General features: G+C 37.2%; 1 protein-coding gene across 1 annotated transcript; it reads left to right on the forward strand.

The window, feature by feature from the left end:
- Positions 1–15,180: 15,180 nt before the first annotated feature.
- On the forward strand, positions 15,181–18,846 carry LOC116311320 (extracellular calcium-sensing receptor-like). The gene is made up of 8 exons (XM_031728398.2): positions 15,181–15,224; positions 15,615–15,909; positions 16,007–16,296; positions 16,415–16,710; positions 17,040–17,245; positions 17,375–17,596; positions 17,707–17,830; positions 17,942–18,846. Exons 1-8 carry the CDS (start codon positions 15,196–15,198, stop codon positions 18,844–18,846), a joined length of 2,367 nt encoding a protein of 788 aa, XP_031584258.1. The 5' UTR covers positions 15,181–15,195.
- The last annotated feature ends 1,734 nt before the right edge of the window (positions 18,847–20,580 follow it).

Genomic DNA, 20,580 nt, shown 5'->3' on the forward strand with positions numbered 1-20,580 from the left:
TTGCCCGTCTTACATCTGTTGACCTGAAAGGGTTCCTTTTTGCTGTGCTTGACCATTATGGAGAGGTTCGTGGAGCTGTACAAAATCAAGAGCGGCATAGGAGGGCTAACTAGGCTCATAAGATGCTTCGGAGATGATGTAAGTGTTCAACTGCGAAATCTAATCCTTTGTTTAAGTTTTAGGTTATCCAGTTCAACTGATGAACTCATTGAAAGAAAGCTGATAAGTAAAGTCTGTCATCATATTTCACAGCTGGACATTTAGTGTGGTAACTTTTACAGAATCTATGTATATTGGTGGTAGGTTGGATATCATATTCTACTTGAATGTCCTGATAAGCCTGATTCAAAATCTCCAATGATAATCATATATTGATGGAATTATGTATCAAAAAGCTGTGAATTTGGAGCTGTCTACATGCTTCATAAACACTGTTTAAAAAGTGTTTTTGTTTTCTTTTTGACTTCTTTGACCAGAGCCCTACACAAAGGAAGAGGACAGAGGACCTCATTTTCTAAAGGAAGATCCCTCACACACTTTCAAGACTGTGAAGGTTAGCATTGTTTCTTTTAGTAAATTTAATAATGACAGCACCACAGTGGATTTTAAATTAAAAAGTACATGTGTACTTTTTCCTCACCAAATGTATTAGTACAAGATCTTTGACACTGGATTTGGTCTGGGTTTCAGAGAAACTAACTGGCAAGCTAGCATTGATATTATTAGTGTCTTGTGTTTATTCATGTCTTCACCAGGGTCTTTGACATTTCGCTGCTGTACTGTTCACTTCAGCTTTACGTTTGATTTCTCACATTGTATATTGTAATGGCAGAGATATTAGGATATTTAAGGGGCTGCAGTGGCTGCTACAGCTGTGGGGGCAATACTTTGGTGAAATGTCCTGGACCCTGGAAAAGAGACTGTGTAGACTGGGTAAGCAATTAAAGGTTACTGGCCGAGAGTCATTGGGCAGCTGGGTAAAGGTGGATGTTGATATTCAGTGCCAATTATGCAACCTGTTCAGCCATGTCTATATGCTCTTTTTCATGCTGTTAATATAGGGGAAAAATAAACTTTAATCAATAAACTGATTAAAGAAGCATTGTCTATGGAGCCACAATCTGATCCTGTAGTGTAGCTGCAGTTTGCACATTTCATGTATTCTCAGCCAGATTTGGTTTAGAGCACAGCCAATATTTAGCATAAGTAGATTTAAATTCACACACTGGTGATGGCAAGCTACATTGTAGCCACAGCCGCCCTGGGGCGCCCTGACAGAGGCGAGGCTGCCGGACACTGGCACCACCGGGCCCTCTGACCACCACCAGTAGGCAACAGGTGAAGTGTCTTGCCCAAGGACACAACGACTGAAACTGTCAGAGCCGGGCTCGAACCGGCAACCTTCCAATTATAAGACAAACTGTCAACTCTTCAGCCACGATTCAGTCATCCACCCATGTGTGTGAATGACTGAATGTGTAAAGCACTTTGGAGTCCTTAGGGGACTAGTAAAGTGCTATACAAATACAGGCCATTTACCATTTAAATTGAAAATTTTGTTTGAATTCTGCAATTGAAGACATGCTCAGTTATTTATGAACATGGTCTTTGTTTAAAGCAAGAAATGGATTTGTAACATGGGGTGCATATCTCATTCTGAAAAACTTTAACAACTAGTAAGTGTTACCCAAAGCCAATCACCATCATCCAAAGCATCAGTATGGCTCTTCTTTGGAAAGACATGAATTCTTAAGCACAAGGGATATTGTGTAATTGTAATTGTGTAATTTTTTTTTTGTTTTTTTTGTCTTTGAACCCTTTTATAGCCGACAGGTATTGAAGACACGTTTTCTAAGAGGATGAAAGTTGGCATTGCGATGGTGAAAGAAGAAGACATCATCGATGTGTTGGTTGTCCTTGAGGCGGCAGTAATCCTGTCTAATCTGAGGGATGTCTCAGTGCCATTTCCATGCTGATGGGCCTTCTTTTTGCCCTCAACATAGACTATCCAAAGGAACTTAAGGACATCTTTGAAGTCATTCAGAACATCCTAATGAACATTGGTGGAAGGCAGTGCATCTCACTAGTGCATGGTCTAAGAAACAGACTCTTGCAGAAAGCCATGCAGAACTGTAATTGTATGCTCCTTAGTGTTAAGGACAGTTTTATTTTACTGTTTGTGTTTTTTATTCTTGCAAGTTCTCATTCTCACTTTTGTATGTCACTAAATGACTACACTTTACATTCCAAATTAGACAATTACTCATTTGTTCATGGTTTAAGAAACTTATGTGAACAACAATATAATGCTGGACTTTGCAGATGCTTATCTCATGCAAGTCAGTAGTTTTTCCTTTGTTTTGCAATTGAGCAGACTCAAACTGATGTTTCTGAAATATTCATATTATCAAATGTTTCAGAAGCATGCACTCATTTTCAGAGATATTGGTTCTGTGGAATTTGTTGCAATTGTAAACAAAGACAAATACAAGAGTTTGATGTCTTACTTGTTATAAACTGATCTTTACTGTCACTTATCAAAGGTTTTGTACTATTTTAATATTTCAAGTTTTATGCTAACAGGTGTGACTGAGCACAATGAAGTTTAAAAATTTTGTAAATGTAAAGAATAACTTTTCTAAAATAGCAAGTGTTCCATTGATACATTACATTAATGCAGACTTTATGTTGTTACTTCACAAGAATCACTACTGCTCCTAGAGTATTGGTCAGAATTTAATCTTCACCCAAACTGGGCTCAAGACCAAGTTCAAATTTATTGTTTCACAGGAGCAGCCTTTGAGTTTTGATGGATTGTGAGCCTGATGAGCTACGTCACTGATTTTTCTGTTTCTCAGATGACTAAGATGGCACAATAAATGGTGAATGTTGGGTGCTCATGAGTAATTGTCTTGTCATGTTCTTAAAACAAACTTTCTGTATGAAATGATCAGATAGACTTTAATGGAATCTGTGGGTTTTTTTTTTTTTCTGTAAACAACAGAAAATTAATTTAAAGGAATGTAGATATTTAAACCTGAGATCTAAGATAAACCTAACAGGTAGTTTTGCTGAAATGGATGTTAGAAAGCTAAAAAGAACAACAAAAAAAACTTAAGATGTTTAATACACATTTTTCTTTACATCCAGTCAATCAACTCTGATAATTAAAATGAAACTGATTTACAAGTTCACTCAGCTACCTTAAGGAGCTCAGTTAATTAATAAACTTAAATCAACTTAGCTAACAGATTATGTTAGTTAAGCTAAAATAGATTCCTAAGTTAAAAGAACTAAAGTATTTGAATTAACTAAAAAACCCAAGTCAACTGAACTAGGACAAGAGTTTAAACAATAGATTATTTTAATTTAGCTGAAAGGGTTTTCCCAAGTAAAAATGACAATTAAAGGAGTTGAACTGACTAACAAATCTCAGCCAACTAAACTAAGATGAAAGTTTAGACAACATGTGATTTTTCATTAAGATAACAATTGGTTGTGTTATAAGAACAAACTCTATTTCTTGACTTAACTTAAAATTTTAAGGCAGCCCTTTACCTCATATTTTTAAGTTGAAACAACAAGTTATATTTTACAGTGTATAAGAGATTCATAAAACAGAGGACAAAAGAGGCTGAAATAAAGTACAAGTTATATAAAAATAGATTAGTAAATATTATAAGAACAAGTAAGAAAGAATATTACCAAACATTATTGGAGCAAAGCAGAAGTAACACACAAAAAACATGGATATTAAATAGTATAATCAAAAAGGGCTCAAAAAATAAGAATTATCCAGACTATTTTAAAAAAGATAAAGATATTGTGCTTGATAAAACTAAAGACATTGCAAATGAATTTAATGATTTCTTTGTAAATGTTGGCTTTAATTTAGCAAAAGAAATTCCAGAGTCAAGAAATAATAACGACCTAAATAAACATATTACTCAGAATGTGTCCTCCATGTTTATTGGTGCTGTAACTCATAGAGAAATAATTAACATTGTGAAAACATTTAAAAATAAAAAGTCCACTGACTGTTTTGGTATTGACATGATATTAATTAAAAGTATTATAGAATATATAGTGAAACCTTTCGCATACATTTGTAATCTGTCCTTTCGAACTGGTGTGTTTCCCTCACAAATGAAAATAGCAAAAGTTATTCCAATCCATAAAAACGGAGAGAGATGTCAGTTTACCAATTACAGACCAATATCACTACTCCCACAGTTCTCAAAAATTTTAGAAAAGTTATTTGTTAATAGACTTGATAAATATATTGAGAAGTATAATCTCCTAAGTGATAACCAATATGGCTTTAGAGCGAAAAGGTCCACTTCGATGGCAGTGATGGAACTTGTGGAAGGGATATCTAATGCAATAGATAATAAGGAATATACCGTTGGTGTTTTTATAGACTTAAAAAAGGCGTTTGATACAACTGATCATTCTATATTAATGAATAAACTAGAGAGATATGGCATAAGAGGGATAGCATACAAGTGGATGAAAAGTTACCTGGATGACAGATGTCAATATGTCGAAATCAATAATGTAAAATCTAAGCAGTTGAAGGTAACTTGTGGTGTTCCTCAGGGCTCTGTGCTGGGCCCTAAATTATTCATATTATATATAAATGACATATGTATTGTTTCCAAACTGTTAAAATGTGTATTGTTCGCTGATGATACCACTCTGTATTGCTCAGGTTCAATTCAATTCAATTCAATTCAATTTTATTTATATAGCGCCAAATCACAACAAAAGTCGCCTCAAGGCGCTTTATATTGTACAGTAGATAGCACAATAATAAATACAGAGAAAAACCCAACAATCATATGACCCCTATGAGCAAGCACTTTGGCGACAGTGGGAAGGAAAACTCCCTTTAACAGGAAGAAACCTCCGGCAGAACCAGGCTCAGGAGAGGCGGCCATCTGCTGCGACCGGTTGGGGTGAAAGAAGGAAAACAGGATGAAAGACATGCTGTGGAAGAGAGACAGAGATTAATAACAGATATGATTCGATGCAGAGAGGTCTGTTAGCACATAGTGAGTGAGAAAGGTGACTGGAAGGGAAAAACTCAATGCATCATGGGAATCCCCGGCAGCCTACGTCTATTGCAGCATAACTAAGGGAGGATTCAGGGTCACCTGGTCCAGCCCTAACTATATGCTTTAGCAAAAGGAAAGTTTTAAGCCTAATCTTGAAAGTAGAGATAGTGTCTGTCTCCGAATCCAAACTGGAAGTTGGTTCCACAGAAGAGGGGCCTGAAAACTGAAGGCTCTGCCTCCCATTCTACTTTTAAATACTCTAGGAACAACAAGTAAGCCTGCAGTGCAAGAGCGAAGTGCTCTAATAGGGTGATATGGTACTACAAGGTCATTAAGATAAGATGGGGCCTGATTATTTAAGACCTTGTATGTGAGGAGCAGGATTTTGAATTCAATTCTGGATTTAACAGGAAGCCAATGAAGGAAGCCAAAACAGGAGAAATATGCTCTCTCTTTCTAGTCCCTGTCAGTACCCTTGCTGCAGCATTTTGGATTAGCTGAAGGCTTTTCAGCGAGTTTTTAGGACATCCTGATAATAATGAATTACAGTAGTCCAGCCTGGAAGTAATAAATGCATGAACTAGTTTTTCAGCATCACTCTGAGACAGGATATTTCTAATTTTAGAGATGTTGCGCAAATGGAAGAAAGCAGTCTTACATATTTGTTTAATATGTGCGTTGAAGGACATGTCCTGGTCAAAAATGACTCCAAGGTTCCTCACAGTGTTACTGGAGGCCAAGGTAATGCCATCCAGAGTAAGAATCTGCTTAGATACCATATTTCTAAGATTTTCAGGGCCGAGTACAATAACCTCAGTTTTATCTGAATTAAGAAGCAGAAAGTTAGCGCCATCCAGGTCTTTATGTCTTTAAGACATTCCTGCAGTTTAACTAATTGGTGTGTGTTACCTGGCTTCATGGATAGATAGAGCTGCGTGTCATCTGCATAGCAGTGAAAATTTATGCTATGTCTTCTAATGATGCTGCCTAAGGAAGCATGTATAATGTAAATAGAATTGGTCCTAGCACTGAACCCTGTGGAACACCATAATTGACCTTAGTGTCTGAAGAGGACTCTCCATTTACATGTACAAATTGGAGTCTATTAGATAGATATGATACAAACCACTGCAGTGCAGTAGTACCTTTAATACCTACAGCATGTTCTAATCGCTCTAATAGGATATTATGGTCAACAGTGTCGAATGCAGCACTGAGGTCTAGCAGGACAAGCACAGAGATGAGTCCACTGTCAGAGGCCATAAGAAGATCATTTGTAACCTTCACTAAAGCTGTTTCTGTGCTGTGCTGAGCTCTGAAACCTGACTGAAACGCTTCAAATAAGCCATTCCTCTGCAGATGATCTGTTAGCTGTTTGACAACTACTCTTTCAAGGATTTTTGATATGAAAGGAAGGTTGGAAATTGGCCTATAATTAGCTAAGACAGCTGGGTCTAGAGATGGCTTTTTAAGTAAAGGTTTAACTACAGCCACCTTGAAGGCCTGTGGTACATAGCCGATTATTAGAGATAGGTTGATCATATTTAAGATTGAAGCATTAATTAATGGCAGGACTTCTTTGAGCAGTTTTGTAGGAATGGGGTCTAAAAGACACGTTGATGGTTTGGAGGAATTAATTATTGAAGTTAACTCAGAAAGATCAATTGGAGAAAAAGAGTCTAACTTAACATTGATGGTACTAAAAGTAGCTGTAGATAATATTACATCTGTGGGATGATTATTGGTAATTTTTTCTCTAATGATAAAAATTTTATTTGTGAAGAAGTTCATGAAGTCATTACTAGTTAACGTTAAAGGGATTGTTGGCTCAGTAGAGCTCTGACTTTTTTTTTTCAGGTAAAAACCTAGAACAGCTTCTGACTACAGTGGAAAAGGAGTTAAATATATTAAAAAACTGGTTTGATATAAATAAGTTATCGTTAAATATAAAACAAAAACTAGAAAAAAAAATAGAAAACAAAATTGATTATTTTTGGCACTAGACAAATGAAAAATGTATCTAAAATCAGGGTTAATGGAATTGAAATTGAAAGAGTGTTCGAAAATAAATTTCTTGGAGTGATAATTGATGATAAGCTGAGTTGGAAGTCTCATATAAACCATGTGAAAACAAAAATGTCAAAAACCATTGCTATTCTCTACAAAACAAAGCATGTCCTGAACAAGAAATCATTATACACAATTTATTGTACTCTGTTGCTTCCATATATGACTTATTGTCTGGAGATATGGGGTAATGCATATAAAACAAATACTCTTCCTATTTTCAAGTTACAAAAAAGAGCTATAAGAATTATACATCAATCAAACTATATAGAACCAAATAACATTTTGTTTATTAATCTGAATACCCTGAAATTTTATGATTTAGTTGAATATAAAATGGCACAGATAATGTATAAAGCACAAAATAACTTGCTTTGCTGCAGTACTCAGAAGCTGTTTGAAGTCAGAGAGAGTCAATATGACTTAAGGGGAACAGATTTCTTTAAAAAAAACAAGATAAGGACAAACATAAAGCAGAGATGTGTTTCTGTTAGAGGAGTTAACCTGTGGAATAGTTATGACAGTGATTTAAAAAGGTGTAGTTCATTTTCCTTGTTTAAAAACATGTTTAAAAATAGAGTATTAGAAAAATATATAAATGAAGAATGAAAAGAGCAAAAATAATAATACTGAAACTCTTGATTGTTTTGCTTTGATGTAGTTACTTATCTAAGGTGGAAAGGTTTTTTTTGTTTTGTTTTGTTTGTTTGTTTGTTTTGTTTGTTAGTTTTTGCTTTGCTTTGTTTTATTCGTTGCTTCGAGCCCTGTGTACAGGAGCTGCATGCAAAAAGATCTTTTGTTAAAAGGGTTGGCGTAATAAGCAAATGCTTCTGCCAATACCTTTTGATTAGCCTTGTCTTGTGCTTTCTTGCTTTGTGGTAATCTTTATTGTGTATTCACTGAGATATTTGAATGCTAATCAATAAATCAATCAAAATCAAAAAAAAAAACTTGCGTTCAAATACAGATAATATGTTTTTAGTCTTCTTGTGTGTTGAGAATGACTTCAAGCGTTTTGGAATAGCCAAAGCTTTTTCATAGTTGTTGGCAGATCTGAAATCCTTGGCGACAGATGGAATACATGTAGATGGAGAAACAGTAAAAGGGGGTCTTTACTGTATTGCTGGGGACAACTTGGGTTCTCATTGCATAGGAGGGTTTACAGAAAACTTCGGCTGTTCTCAATATTTTTGCAGGTGCTGTGAAGTAACACGAAGTAAGTTTTATGCTGATCCGAATCCCTGTGGTCCTCCACGCACTCCGGAGACATATGACGCGGCTGTTGCTGATCTCCAGGTTGAAACTATCCAAGATGTCAGAGGAATAAAGGTAAACTCCATCTTTAATACCCTTCAGTCTTTTCACGTATCCCAGCCTGGTCTCCCACCTTGTTTAGGTCATGACCTCTTTGAAGGTGTTGTGTCATATGATCTAGCACTGTACCTGAAGAACATTATAAAAACTAAAAAATGGTTCACATACTCCCTTTTAAACAGGTGCATTAAACAGTTTAAATATAAAGGATCCGAAGCGCTTAAAAAGCCATGTACTGTCAAACCTGACGGAGCCAAATTATCAGGGCAAGCCGTTCAAAACTGGAACCTTTTGAGATTGCTGCCAGTTTTGATTGGTGACAAAGTGCAAAACCATGAGGATGAAGTATGGCAGTTAGCTCTCCAGTTGAAAGACATTGTGGATCTTATTTGTGCTCAGAGCATTTCCTTGTCCCAGATAGCATTTGTTGACATTTTGATCCAAGAATATTTGGAGATGAGAAAGATGTTGTTTCCTGAAATTCAACTAAAACCCAAGCACAACTATTTGTGCCATTATTCAGCACTGTTGTTGAAATTTGGTCCATTGATGAGGTTATGGACGCTTAGGTTTGAATGTAAACACAGTTATTTTAAAAGATGTGCCAGACACTTGAAAAGCTTCAAAAATATTTGTCAAACTTTGTCAACACGTCATCAGGTGTATCAGGCTTATCTTTTAGCTGGGCAAGAATGCCGTGAACTGCTGCAAGTGAAGGAGAGCTGTGTGTTTTATCCCAACCTCTACAGTGACACTATTCAGCATGCAGTCAGGGAGTTAGCTTTTTCAGAAAGCAATACCACAGTTACCACAGACATTCAGGACAAGGGCACTGCATATAAAAAAGGACAGTTTCTTGTGTACAAAAATAACGAGTATATGGAGTTTGGTGAACTTCTACTCATCTTGATTCAAAATGACACATCTGTGTATGTTTTGATGGATATCCACAAAGGCGTCTTCCTCTCAGAATACCATCTGTATTCTGTGACAAAGGACAGTCTTGGATTACACTGTATCAACATTAATGACCTGCCTGATTTCTATCCTTTGGTATCATACATTCTTGAAGGATACCGAGTCATTCCACTAAAGCACAGTATTGTGGCAAAATAAAGTCGAATTAATAGCTCACTTCTCACTGTAAAAAGTTTAACATTAATATAAGTGTTACCTGATCCATATCCCTGCTCCATTAAGTGTATGAACTGTATGTGACTTTCTATTTTGTTTGGAGGTGGCATTTCTTCTTCAGTGCAAATATGAGTGACTCAGAGCGAACCTTCCTAGATGTCGCCATCACGGAAGTCCTACCAGAACTTCAAACAGTGAACAAAAACATCCTGGAAGAGCACTTGCAGTCCATTGGAGTTGAGACAAGTGATGATCTACGCTTCGTAATGGAGGCAGATTTGATGACAGCATTAAGACCTGTACAAGCAAGAAAGCTTCTTTCTGCTTGGAAACAGAAATGTAAGTAAGAACAACATACAACTATTCAAAATCAAAAGTAGAGATGGTCATGGACAGACATACAGTGTGAATCATAATTGTATTTTTTTTGTAATTTAAAGAACAAACTCCAGAGAACAGCTCGCTATCATCTGTGGAAGCCTCACCCACCCAGTCGCTGTCATTGCTCTCTGCTTCACCCCAAAGTCTATCGTCAACCTCCTCCAGCAGCCCAGGATGTGACACACATTGGGATGACAACTTTGAAATTCCATGGAGTAAACTTCCTGCAGAAGTGATGCATTTTCTTGAGAGGGGGAAAAGGCCCAAAACTGAGGAGGCACATGGTCCGGATTGTTGTGACTGAGATCATGGAAAAATGCCCTCATGTAGGTAGAAAACATTCAATTGACGTTGCAAAAAAAAATGGTGGCAAAATATCCCAATTCTCTGCAAGACGTAATAGAGGGTGATATTGTTGGCGCAGGCTACCTTTCCCTTGTCAAACAGTTGCAGAACAGAATTGACAATGTACGGCACACTTCAACACCCAAAATAAGAAAAAGAAAACATCAGACTGACTCAAAACACACAGATGAGATCCCATTAGAAGAAAGAACAGCAATGCAGGATACATACGGGTGCATTAAATGGAATGTAGAATTTCTGCCTCTTAAAGAAACTCCAGAGAGCCAACAGCAAAAGATGGAAAAACTCAAGGTGATGTTGTAACAAGGTGACGCGAATCCAGAAGAGTTAAAAAGTCTAATGAAGTCCACTTTTTACACACAGCGTCAACATGTCAATCAGGGGAAAAGTATCAAATGCCTTAGAGAGGAGTGGCCGTTTTGGTTTGATGAACTTGGCATGTCTGTCCACTTCAAGGAACTTACTGGAATTGACCTCAAAGAAACATTCACACGAAATTTGGATTTGAAGGGAAAAAGACTTCTGGACTATACAGTTGCTGTCAGCAAAAGCAAGATGTTCCTTCAGACTTATGCATGGCTTCAGAGGATACGAGGACCACAGAGTGGCTGCTCAGATGATGTGAAAGAGATGGTCCTGCTTCTGCTCAGCTACTTTGAAGAGAAGGAGTACATGGTTTTCCATGTTGAAGATACATGTCTGGCAGATGAGGTACAACTGGAGCAAGTGCCTCTGACACCCACTACTATTGTGTGTGGTAAGTCTGTTTCATAGCTCTCTCTCTTTTTTTAATTGCACTTTTTATAGAATGGCATGTGACTGCAGTGCTTATTAATATAACCTGTTAAATAATTTGTTCACAGGACAGTCCTGCTATTCCTCAAGAAAATACATGCTGAGTATTGATCGGATCAGCACAAACATATCCTCTTTCATTTCTGCACTGTGCCTCATGTTCGGGAGCTACTACAATTTTAACATCCATTATCCATCTGAGCTGGTTTCCACTCTGGAGTTTCTTCAGAGGTGAGCAAGTATGGCTTTCTTATTTCTCAGACCTGGACTCATAATTGAGACTCTGGGATCTGGAGTCTGGCTCTGAGGTGGATGGAGTCCAGGTCTGGCTCTGAATCTCGGTCGGGTTTTCAGAGTGTTTTTTATAAAATAACAATCTGAATCCGGGTCCAAGCCTGGCCGAGACTCAGGGCTAGACCAAGACTCAGCTGACGTCTGACTACCTATAACCTTTGCTTTGGATTTTGAAAACGCAAAAGTGTGATTTATCACTGCAAAAGACACTCGTGAAGGGTGCCAATATTTTTAACCATGGAGTGTTCACTTCCCCACAGCATTTTGGGTTATATTTTGTCTTGAATTTGGTGAAACCAATTGTTGTTGCAGTTTGGCCATGACTGTGTATATATACGTATATACTTAATTTTTACTTACTTACTTTGTATTTATATTTTAACTGATCAATTATAAAATGCTTAATATGCTTTTATATGATTTTATTCAACAGGTGTTTCTTCTCCATAAACCCAGAAAAAGGAACCAAAGTAGAGAACAAAAACTCGAAGCATCGTCTCAATGTGAACCCTTGAGTCCTCACCCTGATTCAGGATCTCGCCGACCACGAGTGGTGCTAAGCCCTAAATATTGACTCTCTGTGGACTGTTAGTTTTACTTTGTTAAATCCACAATGTGTACTCAAACCTTTTCTGGTCGAATGCCCGCTACCTGCTTGTTTCATGAAGATGTTCTTGCTTTGAAGGAATGTTCCAGTTTTTTTTTTGTTTTTTGTTTTTAAACCATGCTGCTACTTCAGTGTTTCTAGACCACCTGTGTAGGTTTGTTTCACCACAGGTGGTTTTCCTGATGTGTTCTTTGACCAAGGCCACGGTTGTGGTGACAGCACCATAATTTTGGCACAATATGTCATTTTTGTTTTAAAGTCTTAACAGGTTATTTAACTTTTTCTGATAGAGGGTCTAACAAAAGCTTGTTTCATGAACATGTTCTTGCTTTGCAGGAATGTTCTACAGCTTTATAGCATTTTGATTGAATTGTGTAGTTGCTGTGCGGCTTCCATATTCTCTAAGTTGGAAAAAATGCATCCAATTATTTCTTTTTTATTGGCTGCAAAATAAATTTCCCAAAAGTGATATTTTCCTCTCTTGTCTTTTCTCAAGATGTATTTTTGCATGTTTAGGTGTAGGCATAGCAGTAATAAGTTTGCAGGTTTATGATTAAAATTTTACATTAAAACATACAAATACAGCATAGTAATAGATTTTATGTATAATATACAGAGCAGCTCCATTTAATATGCACAGTTTCACCATTGTTCTACCAGTTTAAATTAGTTTTTTGTTTGATATTTCCGTGTTAATTTTACAATTTATGGATCCACAATAAGCAATTATTACATGTAAAAGTTACAGAAAATAGTCTATTTATATAAAACATCATTGTGTGAAATTAATTTCTTTTTTTGTAGATTTAACAGTTTTTAATGTGAGTTTTATTCACTGTAAATCAATTTACATATTGCATCTGTAAAGCGATCTACTGTGCTGCTGTATTTTTTACATCCCTGGTAACCCCAGCTGCCAACGTTTTCCTGTAAAAACAGCACTTTTTTTTACAGTGTAACTCACAACCAAGTCTTGATCAGTTGATAGTGCTACTCCTTTTCTCATCTGAATGTCCAAGACATCTGGCCACAGAGCTGATGATATGTGAGCATTTTAGTCCCCTAAAACCACAATTGAGTCCCTGGCAAGGGCACCTTCCCGGACCCAGGGACTCCCAAAAGGCCTAGTGTTCTGAACTGCTGTTAAGCACAAAAGGGCAAACAACAGTCAGAACCAGGGAAAAACGTAATGTACAGGCACCGAAACAGGAGCATGCAAATATACCACCCCTGCCCAGTTCCTTTCACTGGAACTGAATCCAGCCTCTCTACAGGAGACTGACTCTAGATCCTGTGCGTTGAGGTAAGCCTAAATTTATCTGGTGTGTATTTCTCGACTTCATATGCTAGTTTAGGTTCAGAAAGCTGAACATTATTGTTAATGCTAACTTAAATTATTTTTCAGAAGTTTTCTTTTTCATTAATATAAGATCAGTAAAGAGTGCTGCCATCCAGGGAAGATGCTATAGAACAGTAATTGTTTTGTTTTCGTTTCCCTTCATACCTCTTATTATGCAATCAGAGCAGGTTTTTGAAGACACAACATCTTATTTTTGCTTATCAATAAATTGTTTGAAAACTATGACTTGATGAGTTAGATTAGCATTTAGTTTGTATAGCGACTTATTAATTATTTAGGTCCCAGTGGTTTAATATAAGATGACAACAATGCTGGATTCAAGATTAAAACACAGGCATTAGAAAATACAGACATGATTTTCTATGGATTACTATGGATATATTATTAACAAAAGTAGAAAAATCAGAAATACATTTTGCATGTCTGATTTATAGTATTTATAAACATTATAAACATATAAACATTTGAGTCCAAATACTGCACAGAATTTCACATTTCAGTTCAAACAAGTTACCATATATATATAAAAGTTCTCTACTAGTCCTGCAGGTGGTCTTTATCCCTTAAGATTGGGTCCTCTACCAGAGACTTGGGAGAATGATGATCCTGTGAAGAATCTTTGTTGTTCCTAGGACTGCATTCTTCTAGACAGAGATCTCGGATTTCATTCCGGAAACCTGCTGGAGCCACTCCCCCAATTTGGGAGGTCACTGGTGAAATGCTCTGATTACCACACAGACCACCATTGCTTTCTCCTGCCACATAATCTCTCCTCTCTCAGGCTATGGTATTTCTAGAGCTTTCTGCTACATGAGGTATTCACTAACCATATGATCAGTTGTGACTATCTCCTTATGTATCAGCTGGGTAATAGTAGGGTTAAGCTTAGCAGACTTTCAGAAGATACTTCATATAGTCTTACTAACTGGCCAAAGAGGGGCCAGGTTTCCAGCTTAGCCATGATCTTCTGTCTCAGGTGAGCTACTCTGGTATTCAACATGTCTTGGTACCCAATCTTGGAGTGTGTGTCATTTGTGGAAGATGACTTCACCTCTGTGATCTGACATCCTGGCTCCACCTGCTGTTAACAAGGGAAAGTCATTTTCACTTTTTTTCATTTTCTGGTTTTTACCTAATTGCATAAATGATTATATAATGTATCCTTTTTTATATAAATACAAATCATATAAATTTCAATTTAATATTACTTAGCTTAAAAGCAAAAACAAACAAAAAAGTGTTCATAACAAGTCATTTGAATAATACCTTGGTATGTAATAAATGGTACAATGTGTATTGCCTCTGTATGTCCACATTATTACATCACTGTTGAATAGTGCACAGTGCTTCCTGAAGTAGTTTATAAGAGGAGAATAGATACATTAAAACATAATAGTAATAGTAAGGCTATGCACACATTTCATACAAAATAAAGACTTACTCAAAGATGACCAAGAAAGGGGATGTCCTAGTGATCATTAAAAAAAATCTTGTCTGAAGAGCTATATAATTCAGTAAAAAAGCATTTCCACCCATATACACACAACTGACATCAATGAGGGATGGATGATCTTGTAACTGGTCTGGTATTGGCTGTGTGTTTGTTTCACCTGAACACAGCCTTGGCTGTGTGTCTAGATGATCTGAGTCAAAGGACTATGCTTACAGGCGCCAAGGTTGGTACTGTGGAATCATCTGTGAATTGCAAGCTGCAGGGTAGCACACGTCCACCTGCATTCTCAAAGGATGGGGACTTCATTATTGGCGGCGCTTTCTCCCTTCACTCTTACACGCAGACAGCTTACAATAACTATACCAACATGCCTGCACCTGTGAAATGCAAAGGAAGGTTAGTAAGTGGCAGAAGATGGTGCTACAAACATGTTGGACTATGTAAAATTAAAAATGTTTTCACATGTATGATGATTCGTGGTATATAAGTATTTATAATATAACTCTTCTAACAATAGTAAGTAATTTAGATTTTTAAAGTGGTGTTTTTGTGTTTTCAGAACTGATTTTTTACTTATATTATAAATATTTAACAGTACATTTTTATCTATAATCTTATGTTGATTTCTGAGTCATATTTCCGTGCTGAATTTAACTGGTCAGGCAGTGATTTGATGTACCTAAACTAGCTGTCTGCCACATTATTGCCGCTGAGCTGAATTTATCACATATAATATCTTTACCTAAATCGACAATCAAAATTTTAAAATGACATGATTGTTTACAGCATTGACACTGTTGAGCTGCAATCCACAAGTTCGATGGTCTTTGCCATAGAAGAGATTAACAACAGCACAGACCTGCTGCCTGGAATCGAGCTTGGTTATCGGATCTATGATTCATGTGCATCAGTACCTGTGGCTGTGCATGTGGCATTTCAGTTTTTAAATAGATTGGAGGCTCAGTTTAACACTGGTAAAAACTGCTCTCAGTCTGGTATGGTGATGGCTGTTGTTGGTGACTCTGGGTCTACGCCATCTATCACCATGTCACAACTTATTAGTGCTTTTAACATTGCTCAGGTAAATATTTTGAATTTCTAGAAAACATAGTATTTGATGACTGTTCGCGTTTGTGCAACTGTTTCAAAGTTACTCTATTTTATTTTTTGTGATTTAGGTGAGCCACTTTGCCACATGTGCATGCTTGTCTGACAAGCAGCAGTACCCAAGTTTTTTCAGAACAATCCCCAGTGACCAGTTTCAAGCTGAAGCACTAGCCAAGCTGGTGAAACACTTTGGCTGGACTTGGATAGGTGCTGTTCGGTCAGATTCGGATTATGGAAATAATGGCATGGCATCTTTTCTCCAAGCAGCACAGAAAGAGGGGATCTGTGTGGAATACTCTGTATCTTTCTATCGGACAAACCCACAGAGCAGAATTCAGAGAGTAGCAGATGTTATCCGCAGGTTTCTTCATCAGAGATAATTATTGTGCATTGACTTGTTTAATTATCTTTAAAATAAATGTTTGATGATGTGAAGACATTTAAAAACATTTTTCTAATGCACTACATTGTCTCTCCAGGTCTACAGCTGTAGTTGTTGTGGCATTTGCATCTTTTGGAGACATGAAGATCCTGTTGGAGGAGCTATCACGTGACCCTTCCCCACCTCGCCAGTGGATAGGCAGTGAATCATGGGTAACAAGCACAGAATTAACACAGTACAGTTTCTGTGCTGGGGCCATTGGATTTGGGATTCAAAAGTCTGAAATCCCAGGTCTCAGAGATTTCTTGTTGAATCTCTCTCCTACTCAAGTGTCTGCCTCTCCAGTGCTTACTGAATTCTGGGAGGATGCATTCAACTGCAGCCTGAAAAAAAGTAAGAGTTTCATTGGCTTTTAAATCATTTTCCCAAACTTGTAGTGTTACAATGGCCACTGCTGCTCATGCTTTTTCAACTAATGGTAATGATCAAATATGAAGTGAACACAGGCGTATGTCTGCTTATATTCTCCCTTGATAAAATGACTTTTCAAGTCAAGTTCCAGTAGCTTAGTTTAATTTTTCTTGTATATCAATAGAATTTTATCCATTTACAGATGTAAGTCATTCTACTAAAATAATTTTCTAATATTTATGAAACAGGCCTGTAATGTAGTTTTACTTTCAGTCTAGAAAACACCATTATCTGTGTTTTTGTAATTATAGCTCCTGCCACAGAGAAGAAAGTGTGTGATGGAAATGAAGACATACAGAATCTCCAAAGCGAGTACACTGACACATCACAGCTCAGAATTGCTAACATGGTGTACAAGGCTGTGTATGCAATAGCACATGCCATTCATAATGCAGTGTGTCATAAAACAAATGCCATAGCAAAATGTGACAAACTAATCAAGTTAAAGTCCAATCGGGTAAGCAGAAATGAACATGTTAATGCCAATGTCTTTCATAACTCCTAATATAACTTAGATAAAAGGAACTATCAATGTTTATTATTGCAATGTCCCATGTTTTTTCTTTCTCTCCTACTGTCTTTACAGGTTTTAACTGAACTGAAGAAAGTAAATTTTTCCCAAAATGGATATGATGTGTCATTTAATGCTAATGGGGATCCTGTAGCTATTTATGACTTGGTAAACTGGCAGAAAAGTGGGAGTGGCATCATTGAGATAGTAACTGTAGGGCTGTATGATGCATCACTACGAGTCGGCCACGAGTTTAAGATTAACAGAAACATAACCTGGATGGAGGATAGCAGAAAAGTAATGACTCAAAGGATGAGAATCTGACTTATTAAACTCTGGTGAACAAGTTGCTGCTACTTTATATCTGTAATATTTATATCTGTTATGCTACCTTTGTGTGTTGACAGGTGCCAGTGTCAGTCTGTACTAAGAGTTGTCCTCCAGGAACTCGTAAAATGCTGCAAAAAGGAAAACCTATCTGCTGCTATGACTGTATAGCATGTCCTGAAGGAGAGATCAGTAATATAACAGGTAAAATCAAATGTTTCTCCTTGCATTTAACATCATTTTATACTGGAAAAAACTACAATTTACAATGATTTTATTCCAAGTAGCCTCTTATTGTTTTTTTCCTTTATTCAGATTCAGCTGACTGTTTACCCTGCCACAAAGAGTTCTGGCCTAATGCAAAGAGAGACACTTGTATACCTAAACCTGTAGAGTTTCTTTCATTTCAAGACATCCTAGGAATTATCCTGGCTACACTCTCAATTCTGGGTGCCTTACTGGGCATTATAACCGCGGCTGTATTCTTTTATCACAGGACATCTCCAATTGTCAGAGCCAACAACTCTGAGCTGAGCTTCCTGCTGCTCATCTCACTGACTCTGTGTTTCTTGTGTTCATTAACTTTCATTGGAGCACCATCTGAGTGGTCCTGCATGCTGCGTCACACTGCGTTTGGCATCACCTTTGTGCTCTGTATCTCTTGTGTACTTGGGAAAACTATAGTGGTTTTAATGGCTTTTAAAGCGACACTTCCAGGTAGTAATGTGATGAAATGGTTTGGTCCTCCACAACAAAGAATGACTGTTGTGTCTTTCACCTTTATTCAAGTTTTAATATGTACTGTATGGTTGGTAGTGAGCCCTCCATTCCCAATAAAAAATCTAACCACATACAAGGAGAAAATCATCCTGGAATGTGATTTAGGCTCTGCTGCTGGCTTCTGGGCTGTGCTCGGCTATATAGGTCTACTTGCTGCCTTTTGCTTTGTTTTAGCTGTCTTAGCCCGCAAATTACCTGATAATTTCAATGAAGCCAAGCTTATCACTTTCAGCATGCTGATATTCTGTGCAGTGTGGATCACCTTTATCCCAGCATATGTCAGCTCTCCTGGGAAATTTACAGTGGTTGTGGAGATTTTTGCCATTCTGGCCTCCAGCTTTGGCCTAATAATATTTATATTTGCTCCAAAGTGTTTTATCATATTGTTTAAGCCTGAGAAGAACACCAAGAAATATTTAATGAACAAAAATCAGTCATAGTATGTTAATAATCTGAAAAGGTTAATCTTCCAATCGCAAATTGAAATTGTACTCCATCAAAGTTCTTCATTCTTTAGTTAAATGAAATATTTGCTAGTGTTTTTCTCAAATAAGTTCATATTCATATGCCATAAGTTTTTTATTTTTTCTGCATCTATTTATTTAGTGTATGAACATATATAATTGAAAGTTAATTGCGTAAATAAATGTAAAGTCATATTGAAACAGTGTGTTGTTCTGAGTTATTTCTCAATGGTCTGATCCAATTTCTTCTAACATTTTGATTTCTTTTAACATTTCAATTTGTATCAGTCACCAAGCCACAAAAGTGCAAATATAATTTTAATGTGACCTGAATAAATTCTGTCATAGTATAAATAGCTCAAAAAATTAACACTGTTTTGTTTTGTTTTTTTAAATTATATTTAAAGATCGAATAGATTGCCAATTTTAGGCCATCCAGGGATGTGATTTCAAGGCCTGTTTTTTTGTGACTTAAGACTAGACTTTACTGTAATCAGTTTAATTAAATTAAATTCATGTTTACTGTCTTAGCCTAAAGAAAAATGATATTTTTTATTGGGTATTGTAGTCTTTTGGCGTGCATAAAGTAAACTGTAAAATGATAATATGCTTTCCCAGATTATCATTGACCCATCACCAAACTAGTCATGGTAAGCAATTTCACAGGCATACAACATTCTCCATAGGTTCTCCAGACCTTTTCACATTTATTTCATATACTCCAGGTGAACCTGCCGGAGTACATGTATGAAATGCACAGGGCGCCAGTGGTAGACCTGCCAATTCTAGTATTTTATGGCAAAAACCAAGTGGCCCCCCTCGATGTTGAGCCATTAGCACTGGGCCCAGTAGATGATATCAGACCCTCGGGCCACTGTCACGAAGTCTGCTTTTGATTATTTGGTCATAAACATTCATAGCGGTGGTCTGCTGAAGTAATTTTGTAGGCTGCTGCCTGTGCTCATCCCGTTCCTTACTGCACACAGGACCAGATAACGATCTTGATGATGGGTTAAGGACCTTCTATGGCGCTGTCCAGCTCTCCTAGAGTAACTGTCTGCGTCCTGGAATCTCCTGTTCTTTAGACTGTCTTGGGAGACACAACAACCCTTCTGGCAATGGCAGGTGTTGATGTACCATCCAGAGTAGGACAGGGGTCTCCACAATAGTCCTTGAGAGCTACAGCCCTGCAGCTTTTAGATACATCCTTGTTCCAACACACCTAATCAAATTATTGGCTTGTTACGAGGCCTTTGCCAAATTTGATGCCATGCTGAAGAGGTAACTCAACCATTTGATTCAGCTGTCGGAGTAGGGATGCATCTAAAGGCTGCAGGTAAGTAGCTCTCAAGTACTGAAATTGGAGACTCCTGGAGTAGGACTACCTGTGCAACCTCTGTAGGGTCCTGGTATTACCTTATTCTACCAGTAGTGACACTGACCCTAGCCAAGTGCAAAACGAGTGAAAAAGAAAAGCAGCCAGAAAGACAACCGAGTGGCAACCACCTGTAAAACCATTCCTGTTTTGTGAGTTGTCTTACTGTTGACAGTCTAGTGGACCTGTTGTTATTTCTAATGACACCAAACCAGTTAAAACTGATTAACAATCCCCTCTGCAACTTAACTGACCAGACCAATTTTCCAGAAGTGTTTTATTCAGCAGTGTATATTGAGCTATTTGGCAAAGCTTTAATAATTTTTTTGCACGAT

This window comes from Oreochromis aureus, linkage group 14 (genome assembly GCF_013358895.1).
Source record: "Oreochromis aureus strain Israel breed Guangdong linkage group 14, ZZ_aureus, whole genome shotgun sequence".
NCBI lineage: Eukaryota > Metazoa > Chordata > Actinopteri > Cichliformes > Cichlidae > Oreochromis > Oreochromis aureus.

Coding starts and splice junctions, on each gene's coding strand:
- LOC116311320 (XM_031728398.2), top strand. CDS start 15,196: ATGCCTGCACCTGTGAAATGCAAAGGAAG. Junction 17,597..17,706: donor GGATGGAGGATAGCAGAAAA/GTAATGACTCAA, acceptor GTGTGTTGACAG/GTGCCAGTGTCAGTCTGTAC. Junction 17,831..17,941: donor AGAGATCAGTAATATAACAG/GTAAAATCAAAT, acceptor TCCTTTATTCAG/ATTCAGCTGACTGTTTACCC.